The sequence below is a fragment of the Salmo trutta genome, chromosome 9, assembly GCF_901001165.1.
Source record: "Salmo trutta chromosome 9, fSalTru1.1, whole genome shotgun sequence".
NCBI classification, from domain to species: domain Eukaryota; kingdom Metazoa; phylum Chordata; class Actinopteri; order Salmoniformes; family Salmonidae; genus Salmo; species Salmo trutta.
Window position 1 is genome coordinate 39,949,091 of NC_042965.1, and position 13,516 is coordinate 39,962,606.

General features: G+C 50.4%; 1 protein-coding gene across 9 annotated transcripts in view; it reads right to left on the minus strand.

The window, feature by feature from the left end:
- The window catches only part of LOC115200542 (amyloid-beta A4 precursor protein-binding family A member 1), a 136,733-nt gene that overhangs the window by 37,549 nt on the left and 85,668 nt on the right, over positions 1-13,516 (minus strand). For 8 of the 9 annotated variants that reach the window (XM_029763679.1, XM_029763676.1, XM_029763675.1 and 5 more), the window contains one exon: positions 6,998-8,972. In XM_029763679.1, coding sequence (XP_029619539.1) covers positions 6,998-8,881 — 1,884 coding nt within the window. In that variant the 5' untranslated portion in view covers positions 8,882-8,972. Of the gene's footprint in view, positions 1-6,997; positions 8,976-13,516 lie in introns of all 9 variants that reach the window. The other variant, XM_029763671.1, reaches the window with a different exon arrangement.

A 13,516-nucleotide genomic window follows, 5' to 3' on the forward strand; every position in this document is an offset into this window, starting at 1 on the left:
TCGACACAATCCTGTCTCGGAGCTCTATGGACAATTCCTTCGACCTCATGGCTTGGTTTTTGCTCTGACATGCACTGTCAACTGTGGGACCTTATATAGACAGGTGTGTGCCTTTCCAAATCATGTCCAATCAATTGAATTTACCACAGGTGGACTCTGTAATGCAGGAGATATAGCCCACAGTAATGCAGGAGATATAGCCCACAGTAATGCAGGAGATATAGCCCACAGTAATGCAGGAGATATAGCCCACAGTAATGCAGGAGATATAACCCACAGTAATGCAGGAGATATAACCCACAGTAATGCAGGAGATATAGCCCACAGTAATGCAGGATACATAGCCCACAGTAATGCAGGAGATATAGCCCATAGTAATGCAGGAGATATAGCCCACAGTAATGCAGGAGATATAGCCCACAGTAATGCAGGAGATATAGCCCACAGTAATGCAGGAGATATAGCCCACAGTAATGCAGGAGATATAGCCCACAGTAATGCAGGATACATAGCCCACAGTAATGCAGGAGATATAGCCCACAGTAATGCAGGAGATATAGCCCACAGTAATGCAGGAGATATAGCCCACAGTAATGCAGGAGATATAGCCCACAGTAATGCAGGAGATATAGCCCACAGTAATGCAGGAGATATAGCCCACAGTAATGCAGGAGATATAGCCCACAGTAATGCAGGAGATATAACCCACAGTAATGCAGGAGATATAGCCCACAGTAATGCAGGAGATATAGCCCACAGTAATGCAGGATACATAGCCCACAGTAATGCAGGAGATATAGCCCACAGTAATGCAGGAGATATAGCCCACAGTAATGCAGGAGATATAGCCCACAGTAATGCAGGAGATATAGCCCACAGTAATGCAGGAGATATAGCCCACAGTAATGCAAGAGATATAGCCCACAGTAATGCAGGAGATATAGCCCACAGTAATGCAGGAGATATAGCCCCCAGTAATGCAGGAGATATAACCCACAGTAATGCAGGAGATATAGCCCACAGTAATGCAGGAGATATAGCCCACAGTAATGCAGGAGACATAGCCCACAGTAATGCAGGAGATATAGCCCACAGTAATGCAGGAGATATAGCCCCCAGTAATGCAGGAGATATAGCCCACAGTAATGCAGGAGATATAGCCCACAGTAATGCAGGAGATATAGCCCACAGTAATGCAGGAGATATAGCCCACAGTAATGCAGGAGATATAGCCCACAGTATAGCCCCCAGTAATGCAGGAGATATTACCCACAGTAATGCAGGAGATATAGCCCACAGTAATGCAGGAGATATAGCCCACAGTAATGCAGGAGACATAGCCCACAGTAATGCAGGAGATATAGCCCACAGTAATGCAGGAGATATAGCCCACAGTAATGCAGGAGATATAGCCCACAGTAATGCAGGAGATATAGCCCACAGTAATGCAGGAGATATAACCCACAGTAATGCAGGAGATATAGCCCACGGTAATGCAGGAGATATAGCCCACAGTAATGCAGGAGATATAGCCCACAGTAATGCAGGAGATATAGCCCACAGTAATGCAGGAGATATAGCCCACAGTAATGCAGGAGATATAGCCCACAGTAATGCAGGAGATATAGCCCACAGTAATGCGGGAGATATAACACACAGTAATGCAGGAGATATAGCCCACAGTAATGCAGGGGATATAGCCCACAGTAATGCAGGAGATATAGCCCACAGTAATGCAGGAGATATAGCCCACAGTAATGCAGGAGATATAGCCCACAGTAATGCAGGATACATAGCCCACAGTAATGCAGGAGATATAGCCCACAGTAATGCAGGATACATAGCCCACAGTAATGCAGGAGATATAGCCCACAGTAATGCAGGAGATATAGCCCACAGTAATGCAGGAGATATAGCCCACAGTAATGCAGGAGATATAGCCCACAGTAATGCAGGAGATATAGCCCACAGTAATGCAGGAGATATAGCCCACAGTAATGCAGGATACATAGCCCACAGTAATGCAGGAGATATAGCCCACAGTAATGCAGGAGATATAGCCCACAGTAATGCAGGGGTACAACCCACTCTGGCAAACAACTGTAGGATAAACAATAAACAACCCTCTAACTGATCTATTTAATTAGCAGCAGAACTGGCAACCCCTTCTAGGATAAACAGCCCTCTAACTGAACTCTTTAACCAGCACCAGAACTGGCAACCTTCGGTTCATGAAAACCCTGTTATCCAGCACAGAAAACCCACCTAGGTTAACGCATAAATATTTTACAACAATATTCACTATTCTGTTATGTCATACAGCACAATTGGGAAGGGCGTCTAAGTACAATGTCCAATGCAGCCGTTTTTATCTCAATATAAATAATTTCTGGGTAACAATAAAGTACCATACTGTGATTTATTTTCAATTGAAATGGTCCAAATAAATGGTAGCTATCCTTCTCTCTGTGTTGTCCTGCTACTGTGCTAGGCTACTGGTACTGTCTCCACAATATATGATGCCTTTGTACCAAGGCTGAGCACCGCTCTACACATTTACTCTAAGCTAGCAGAATTTACCATGGAATGGGGGACGGGGGGACGGGGGGGACAGGGGGACGGGGGGGACACAGGGACGGACGGGGGACGGGATGTACAGACAGAGGCCTGATATGGAGGAAAATAGCCATTCTCTTCATGTTATTGGATACCTGCTGAAATAGTCTCTTCTCCCGTGACAGTAGTGAAGAGTACATCCATCCACTTTCCCCTCTCTCCATCACCAACCCCCCTGCACCCACTCGATCCCCACCACCAACCCCCCTGTACCAGCCCCGACTGCCCCTCTCTCCATCACCAACCCCCCTGTACCAGCCCCGACTGCCCCTCTCTCCATCACCAGTCCCCCTCTACCAGCCCCGACTGCCCCTCTCTCCATCACCAACCCCCCTGTACCAGCCCCGACTGCCCCTCTCTCCATCACCAGTCCCCCTCTACCAGCCCCGACCCCCCTCTCTCCATCACCAACCCCCCTGTACCAGCCCCGACCCCCCTCTCTCCATCACCAACCCCCCTGTACCAGCCCCGACTGCCCCTCTCCCCATCACCAACCCCCCTGTACCAGCCCCGACTGCCCCTCTGCCCATCACCAACCCCCCCTGCACCCCGGCCCCCCTCTCCCCACCACCAACCCCCCTGTACCAGCCCCGACCCCCCTCTCCCCACCACCAACCCCCATGGCACACACAGAGCAGCATGCCCTCTCCCTCTCTCTATGCCTCTTCCCCTAGTTGTCACTGACACACGCGCTCGTTATACTAATTAATAGAGAGAGTGTGTGTCTGAGTGAAAAAGAGGGAGGGGCATGGATGGTGAGAGAGAGAGAGAGAGAGAGAGGAAGCAGGAGAGATAGTGGGGAAGAAGATCCATTACATTCTTAGATCTAGCAATCCTCTCTTCCTCATTCTCTCACATACCTCTTTGTCGTCCTGTCTTCCTCCCTCTCCCCCTCTGTGTCAGGATGTCTACAATGCATTTAGAAAAGTATTCAGACCCCTTGACTTTTTCCACATTTTGTTAAGTTACAGTCTTGTTCTAAAATTGATTAAATTCATATTTTTCCAAGCCTTGAGGTCAAAGGAATTGTACGTAGAGCTCTGAGACAGGATTGTGTCGAGGGTAACAAAGGGAAACAAAAAATGTTTGCAGCATTGTAGATGTTTTACAACGGTAGGAACTGGGAGACTAGTCAGGATCGAAGGAAAGATGAACGGAGCAAAGTAAAGAGAGATCCTTGATGAAAACCTGCTCCAGAGCGCTCAGGACCTCTGACTGGGGCAAAGGTTCACCTTCCAACAAGTCAACGAACCTAAGCACACTGCCAAGACAACGCAGGAGTGGCTTCGGGACAAGTCTCTGAATGTCCTTGAGTGGCCCAGCCAGAGCCCGGACTTGAACATCTCTGGAGAGACCTGAAAATCGCTGTGCAGCAATGCTCCCCATCCAACCTGACAGAGGTTGAGAGGATCTGCAGAGAAGAATGGGAGAAACTCCCAAAATACAGGTATGCCAAACTTGTAGCATCATACCCAAGAAGACTCTACAACGTTATCGCTACCAAAGGTGCTTCAACAAAGTTCTCTAAAAACCTGTTTTTGCTTTGACATTATGGGTTATTGTGTGTAGACTGATGAGGGGAAAAAAAACAATTTAATCAATTTTAGAATAAGGCTGTAACGTAACAAACTATGGAAAAAGTTAAGAGGTCTGAATACTTTCTGAATGCACTGTATGTCTGGCAGCCAGGACAGCTCCATTTGCAGGGCTAACTGACTGTGGAGAGGAGAGGTGGGGTGCTGCAGCAGAGCAGGGCTAACTCTGACTGTGGAGAGGAGAGGTGGGGTGCTGCGCAGAGCAGGGCTAACTGACTGTGGAGAGGAGAGGTGGGGTGCTGCAGAAGAGCAGGGCTAACTCTGACTGTGGAGAGGAGAGGTGGGGTGCTGCAGCAGAGCAGGGCTAACTCTGACTGTGGAGAGGTGGGGTGCTGCAGCAGAGCAGGGCTAACTCTGACTGTGGAGAGGAGAGGTGGGGTGCTGCAGAAGAGCAGGGCTAACTGACTGTGGAGAGGAGAGGTGGGGTGCTGCAGCAGAGCAGGGCTAACTGACTGTGGAGAGGAGAGGTGGGGTGCTGCAGCAGAGCAGGGCTAACTCTGACTGTGGAGAGGAGAGGTGGGGTGCTGCAGCAGAGCAGGGCTAACTGACTGTGGAGAGAAGAGGTGGGGTGCTGCAGCAGAGCAGGGCTAACTGACTGTGGAGAGGAGAAGTGGGGTGCTGCAGCAGAGCAGGGCTAACTCTGACTGTGGAGAGGAGAAGTGGGGTGCTGCAGCAGAGCAGGGCTAACTGACTGTGGAGAGGAGAGGTGGGGTGCTGCAGCAGAGCAGGGCTAACTCTGACTGTGGAGAGGTGGGGTGCTGCAGCAGAGCAGGGCTAACTCTGACTGTGGAGAGGTGGGGTGCTGCAGCAGAGCAGGGCTAACTCTGGCTGTGGAGAGGAGAGGTGGGGTGCTGCAGCAGAGCAGGGCTAACTCTGACTGTGGAGAGGAGAGGTGGGGTGCTGCAGCAGAGCAGGGCTAACTCTGACTGTGGAGAGGAGAGGTGGGGTGCTGCAGCAGAGCAGGGCTAACTCTGACTGTGGAGAGGAGAAGGTGGGGTGCTGCAGCAGAGCAGGGCTAACTGACTGTGGAGAGGTGGGGTGCTGCAGCAGTGCAGGGCTAACTCTGGCTGTGGAGAGGAGAGGTGGGGTGCTGCAGCAGAGCAGGGCTAACTCTGACTGTGGAGAGGAGAGGGGGGGGTGCTGCAGCAGAGCAGGGCTAACTGACTGTGGAGAGGAGAGGTGGGGTGCTGCAGCAGAGCAGGGCTAACTCTGACTGTGGAGAGGAGAGGTGGGGTGCTGCAGCAGAGCAGGGCTAACTCTGACTGTGGAGAGGAGAGGTGGGGTGCTGCAGCAGAGCAGGGCTAACTGACTGTGGAGAGGAGAAGTGGGGTGCTGCAGCAGAGCAGGGCTAACTGACTGTGGAGAGGAGAGGTGGGGTGCTGCAGCAGAGCAGGGCTAACTCTAACTGTGGAGAGGTGGGGTGCTGCAGCAGAGCAGGGCTAACTCTGACTGTGGAGAGGTGGGGTGCTGCAGCAGAGCAGGGCTAACTCTGGCTGTGGAGAGGAGAGGTGGGGTGCTGCAGCAGAGCAGGGCTAACTCTGACTGTGGAGAGGAGAGGTGGGGTGCTGCAGCAGAGCAGGGCTAACTCTGACTGTGGAGAGGAGAGGTGGGGTGCTGCAGCAGAGCAGGGCTAACTCTGACTGTGGAGAGGAGAAGGTGGGGTGCTGCAGCAGAGCAGGGCTAACTGACTGTGGAGAGGTGGGGTGCTGCAGCAGTGCAGGGCTAACTCTGGCTGTGGAGAGGAGAGGTGGGGTGCTGCAGCAGAGCAGGGCTAACTCTGACTGTGGAGAGGAGAGGTGGGGTGCTGCAGCAGAGCAGGGCTAACTGACTGTGGAGAGGAGAGGTGGGGTGCTGCAGCAGAGCAGGGCTAACTCTGACTGTGGAGAGGAGAGGTGGGGTGCTGCAGCAGAGCAGGGCTAACTCTGACTGTGGAGAGGAGAGGTGGGGTGCTGCAGCAGAGCAGGGCTAACTCTGACTGTGGAGAGGAGAGGTGGGGTGCTGCAGCAGAGCAGGGCTAACTGACTGTGGAGAGGAGAGGTGGGGTGCTGCAGCAGAGCAGGGCTAACTCTGACTGTGGAGAGGAGAGGTGGGGTGCTGCAGCAGAGCTAGCAGGAATACTGATGAGATGAGACCGCTGTTCAAACCATTCAACCAACTAGTCCACTCTATTAGTTGGGGGAGAGGAGAGGAGAGAAAAGGAGAGAAGAGGAGAGGATAAGAGAAGAGAGGAGGAAAGGAGGAGAGAGGACAGGAGAGAAGAGGAGAGAGGAGAGGAGAGGAGAGGAGAAGAGAGGAGGAAAGGAGGAGAGAGGACAGGAGAGAAGAGGAGAGAGGAGAGGAGAGGACAGGACAGGAGAGAGGAGGAGAGAAAGGAGAAGAGAGAAGGAGAGGAGAGGAGAAGATAGTAGGAGAGGAGGGGATAGAGGACAGGAGAGAGGAGGAGAGGAGGAGTGGAGATCATTTGTCCTCAGGGTAGACAGCCACCACTCAGAAAGAAAAAGGAACAAGTATGACAGACAACTCAGAGAAGAGAGAGAAACAGAGAGATGAAGTAGTAGATAGAGTTATGATGTGAAAGGGGGATGGGAATAAACCAAAAGAGGGGAACAGTGTCATGGCTTCATCTCAATAGTTTACAGTGGATTCCTCTTTTCCTCACCTCGTCTCCTTCATCTGCACTTATCACGCACACACAAACACACATATGACTGAACACACAGAAACACACACACAAACACAAACACACACAAACACAGTATTAGTAGTCTGTATAAAGCACTACTCACGTCGCCACCTAGTGATGGCTGCAGGTCACAACACTCAGCGGTGGGGCTCAGGTCCTGTCTCATCACCCAGATGGGCTCTTTAGGTTCATCAGGGGTATAGGGTGACCTCACCGTCCTGGTCTTCACCTCTTCTATGGCCTCCTTGATGTCCTTTATGGCCAGGGAGATGGCGTCTCTCTTTTCACGACTGTTACGAACCCCAGACCAGTCGTCAGATTCTGCTGGGGGTGGGAAGATCTCTTCTTCACTCTCATCTCCCTCTCCTTCTATCTCTCCCTTGCGGTATGTGGAGTCTGTGGGCGCATCGGATTGAGAATTGTGAGCGTGTTCGGATTCGGGCCACTCTCCCTCCTCTTCCTCTCCTCCTTCCATCATATCTTCTTCCTCTCCTCCCTCCCGAAGCCCGGCAGCAACTCTCTCCAGACTCTGAGAGCTGAGACTCTCTCTGACCTCAGCTACGATCATGTCGATGTCCTCTTCCCCGTCCTGGTCGCAACTGTCTGCCCGTGGGTACGGAGCAAACTCCGCCTCCTTCTCCGGGCTGTCCGACTCCCCGTCCGAGCGTTCATCGTAGTGGTGGAGCCGTGACCCCACCGCCTCCTGCTGTCGGTAGTCCCCGCATCCTTCCCGCCCCTCGAACAGACGGAACCCTGCCTTCCTCTGCTGGAGGTTCTCATTGGCGTCCATAGGCTCTGCAACCTTTGCGGCGGAAGAGGGAGCGTCGCCGATCTCCTCGTAGACGTGTTCTGTCAGGGAGTAGTCGTAGGCTTCGGAATACGCCTCATCTTCTGGCTCCACCCCTTCCTCCACGCTGCTGTCCCGCCCCCCTGTTCTGCTGGCCCCTCCCTCACGGCGGTAGAGAGGCTGGGTGTAGACGTAGTTGGAGTAACCTCCTCCAGGGTTCAGGGTTTCCTCTGCCTCCTCCTGACTAGGGGGTCTCCCAACGTCTGGTAGGGGTCCCCGGGGTAAGGGAGGGGGCTGAGGGGGGTAGTTGAGGTTCAGGTTGGGATGGGGGTGTTGTTGCTCTGACTCAGCACTCTCTGTGTATCCTTCTGCCTCTGGGCGAAGCGTCACCTCGTAGGTACCGCCGTCGTCCTCCGCCTCAGGATCTAGTACCATGACGGCGTCGCCCTCCGCCCGGTCTGTGTGTGTGTGGAAACCGCTTTCCGTGCTAGCAGAACGAGCTAATGCATAATCATCACCCTCTCTCTCCCTCTCTCTCTCCCCCTCATCCTCCTCCGGCTCGTCTGGTTGTGGGGGTAGAGAGTGAACAGGCTGTGGGCTTGGTGGAGGTGGTTGTTCCTCCTCCGGCTCATCTGGTTGTGGGGGTAGAGAGTAAACAGGCTGTGGGCCTGGTGGAGGTGGTTGTTCCTCCTCCGGCTCATCTGGTTGTGGGGGTAGAGAGTGAACAGGCTGTGGGCCTGGTGGAGGTGGTTGTTGTTGCTGGGCCCTCTCAGCCCCTCTCTGCTGTCTCTGTGTGTGTCTCTGCTGCTGTGCTCTGAGCCTGGCCTCACTGTCCTCCTGTCTGCGGTAACGTGTCACTGCAGGTCGCGGGATGGGCTGAGACTGACCCTGGGCCTGCTGGGGCTGAGGCTGGGGCTGCTGGGGAGGAGACTGGGCCCCCTGGTGCAGCTCTGGCTCCTCTGTTGACCTCCGCTGTGGGGCTCCTCTGATTCTGCTGCCACCAGCACCAGGGGCCTCATTATACCTCCTGTAGCGCAGAGCAGCGTGGTTGTTGTTTTCACTACTATGGTTGCTAGGCTGCCGGGGTCGCCTGCTGTTTGTGGCAGTGTTGTTGTCGTGGCGTCGGCGTTGAGGAGGGGGCAAGTCGGCTTCCACGTCCTCGCTCAGTTCCTGGCCTAACTCCGCCTCCTGGGGGTTCATGGCTGCCTCGGATTGGTTGAGAGGAAGAGGGGGGATTGGGTTTAGGCAAAATGCATGGCCTGCCGTCGAGGGGAAGACAAGCAGCTCAGATCTTCTGAGGCAAAGAGAGAGAGAGAAAGACAGAGGAGATAGTTAGAACACTATTTTAATCCAGCACATGCTGAACTGAGTTAACAACAAAGTGAACGAATGAATGACGGAGTACAATATGACATTTTATGAAATAGTTTGGGGAATGGCCTCGTCTCTGAGGAAGGATCCTCTGAGCCAGATGATGTGATGGCAGGTAGTTCTATGCGGGGCCGCTGGCATCGAAAACCTGCAGGGGAAAAGGATTTCTAATGGCGGCCTTAAGGTTATTATAGCTGGTGGAGGTGGATGGTGGTCGAAAACTTTTGCTGGAAAGACAGTAAGTGAGAGAACAAGGGTAAGTTGACATAGAAATACATTTACTCCCATTGGTTGAGAGAGAGGAAGGTGATAATTGCCAGCGAGCCCATAGGTTAAACAGCACACTTGAGGAATGGGAAAGGTGGATACTTAGTCAGTTATACAACTGAAATGCGTCTCCCGCATTTAACCCAACCCCTCTGAATCAGAGAGGTGTAGTGGGCTGACATAATCAACATCCAAGTTTTAAATACCTTGCTTAGGGGCAGAACAGATTTTGACCTTGTCAGCTCAGGGATTCGATCCAGCAACCTTTCAGTTACCAGTCCAACACTTTAACCACTAGACCACCTACTGCCATGTGTGGAATGTACAGTTCTGTGATTACAGGCTATAAGGTAAATAGGTGACTGACATGCCACACATGGCTAATAGGAAAGAGGAGAAGAAACTGATGATGATGATACGTTTGTATTCATTTCCACTATGAATACTAGGATACAAAGTGAATTATATTATTCTTACTGGATGAAGTTAAACAAGCATAAACCAGCCTTCCTGATTGAACTTGACCAGCCTTCCTGGTTGAACTTGACCAGCCTTCCTGATTGAACTTGACCAGCCTTCCTGGTTGAACTTGACCAGCCTTCCTGATTGAACTTGACCTGCCTTCCTGATTGAACTTGACCAGCCTTCCTGATTGAACTTGATTAGCCTTCCTGATTGAACTTGACCAGCCTTCCTGGTTGAACTTGATCAGCCTTCCTGATTGAACTTGATTAGCCTTCCTGATTGAACTTGACCAGCCGTCCTGATTGAACTTGATCAGCCTTCCTGGTTGAACTTGACCAGCCTTCCTGATTGAACTTGACCAGCCTTCCTGGTTGAACTTGACCAGCCTTCCTGATTGAACTTGACCCGCCTTCCTGTTTGAACTTGACCAGCCTTCCTGATTGAACTTGACCAACCTTCCTGATTGAACTTGATCAGCCTTCCTGATTGAACTTGATCAGCCTTCCTGATTGAACTTGATCAGCCTTCCTGATTGAACTTGACCAGCCTTCCTGATACAAACTGAAACTTAATTTTAAAAGGATATTAGTCACTTTTATATGAAAATGAAAGTTCAGTAAAACAATTTCTTTACGAGGAAAAACCACAGTGTTTCATTACTGAAACCTTCATCAATCGGAGCATGGTGTTTTTAATGCCATAAATCATGAGACAGCTGGACCACAGTAACAACTTCATCATAGACCTACTCACTTACCCTCTGTTGAGGATGCGTCCAGAGCTCTCCCCTGACCCCCCCCCCCCCCCCCCCCCCACACACACACACACACACACACACACACACACACACAGAGGCAGATCAGCGTGACTAGGATCAGTCATAAAGAAATATATATAACTCAAACTGTGCATACTAAATCAAATCAAATCGTATTGGTCACATACATATCCACGAAATCCTTACTACCACCAACACCAGACAATCAGTTCATCATTGAAAGGAATATAGGACCTGTTTTGATCATGTCATTGCCTAGACTGGTCAAAGCTTTATTTCAACCATTTGAATTTGAACTACGACATGGAAAGTGGACCAGCCTGCTACAATACTGAAGCACTCTGAGATTAAATAAAATGATCATAGCACCACGGTTCTAGACTCCACGTCTTCCCCTACGCCTTACAACAATTTACTGTACATATCACAACGTTAAAAAAGGAGGAAACATTTAACCCTCATACTACCGACTGGGACCATTTAACCCTCATACTACTGACTGGGACCATTTAACCCTCATACTACTGACTGGGACCATTTAACCCTCATACTACCGACTGGGACCATTTAACCCTCATACTACCGACTGGAGTAATTTAACCCTCATACTACCGACTGGGACCATTTAACCCTCATACTACTGACTGGGACCATTTAACCCTCATACTACCGACTGGGACCATTTAACCCTCATACTACCAACTGGAGTAATTTAACCCTCATACTACTGACTGGGACCATTTAACCCTCATACTACCAACTGGAGTAATTTAACCCTCATACTCCCGACTGGGACCATTTAACCCTCATACTACTGACTGGAGTAATTTAACCCCCATACTACTGACTGGAGTAATTTAACCCTCATACTACAGACTGGGACCATTTAACCCTCATACTACCGACTGGGACCATTTAACCCTCATACTACCGACTGGGACCATTTAACCCTCATACTACCAACTGGAGTAATTTAACCCTCATACTACCGACTGGGACCATTTAACCCTCATACTACTGACTGGGACCATTTAACCCTCATACTACCGACTGGGACCATTTAACCCTCATACTACCGACTGGGACCATTTAACCCTCCTACTAACGACTGGGACCATTTAACCCTTATACTACCAACTGGGACCATTTAACCCTCATACTACTGACTGGGACCATTTAACCCTCATACTACCGACTGGAGTAATGTAACCCTCATACTTCCGACTGGGACCATTTAACCCTCATACTACCGACTGGGACCATTTAACCCTCATACTACCGACTGGGACCATTTAACCCTCATACTACTGACTGGGACCATTTAACCCTCATACTACCGACTGGGACCATTTAACCCTCATACTACCGACTGGGGCCATTTAACCTTCATACTACCGACTGGGACCATTTAACCCTCATACTACCGACTGGGACCATTTAACCCTCATACTACCAACTGGAGTAATTTAACCCTCATACTACCAACTGGGACCATTTAACCCCATACTACTGACTGGGACCATTTAACCCTCATACTACCGACTGGAGTAATTTAACCCTCATACTACCAACTGGGACCATTTAACCCCATACTACTGACTGGGACCATTTAACCCCATACTACTGACTGGGACCATTTAACCCCATACTACTGACTGGGACCATTTAACCCTCATACTACCAACTGGGACCATTTAACCCTCATACTTCCGACTGGAGTAATTTAACCCTCATACTACCGACGGGGACCATTTAACCCTCATACTACCGACTGGGACCATTTAACCTTCATACTACCGACTGGGTCCATTTAACCCTCATACTACCGACTGGGACCATTTAACCCTCATACTACCGACTGGGACCATTTAACCCTCATACTACCGACTGGGACCATTTAACCCTCATACTACCAACTGGAGTAATTTAACCCCCATACTACTGACTGGGACCATTTAACCCTCATACTACCGACTGGGACCATTTAACCCTCATACTACCGACTGGGACCATTTAACCCTCCTACTAACGACTGGGACCATTTAACCCTTATACTACCAACTGGGACCATTTAACCCTCATACTACTGACTGGGACCATTTAACCCTCATACTACCGACTGGAGTAATGTAACCCTCATACTTCCGACTGGGACCATTTAACCCTCATACTACCGACTGGGACCATTTAACCCTCATACTACCGACTGGGACCATTTAACCCTCATACTACTGACTGGGACCATTTAACCCTCATACTACCGACTGGGACCATTTAACCCTCATACTACCGACTGGGGCCATTTAACCTTCATACTACCGACTGGGACCATTTAACCCTCATACTACCGACTGGGACCATTTAACCCTCATACTACCAACTGGAGTAATTTAACCCTCATACTACCAACTGGGACCATTTAACCCCATACTACTGACTGGGACCATTTAACCCTCATACTACCGACTGGAGTAATTTAACCCTCATACTACCAACTGGGACCATTTAACCCCATACTACTGACTGGGACCATTTAACCCCATACTACTGACTGGGATCATTTAACCCCATACTACTGACTGGGACCATTTAACCCTCATACTACCAACTGGGACCATTTAACCCTCATACTTCCGACTGGAGTAATTTAACCCTCATACTACCGACGGGGACCATTTAACCCTCATACTACCGACTGGGACCATTTAACCTTCATACTACTGACTGGGTCCATTTAACCCTCATACTACCGACTGGGACCATTTAACCCTCATACTACCGACTGGGACCATTTAACCTTCATACTACTGACTGGGACCATTTAACCCTCATACTACCAACTGGAGTAATTTAACCCCCATACTACTGACTGGGACCATTTAACCCTCATACTACCGACTGGGACCATTTAACCCTCATACTACCAACTGGAGTAATTTAACCCTCATACTACT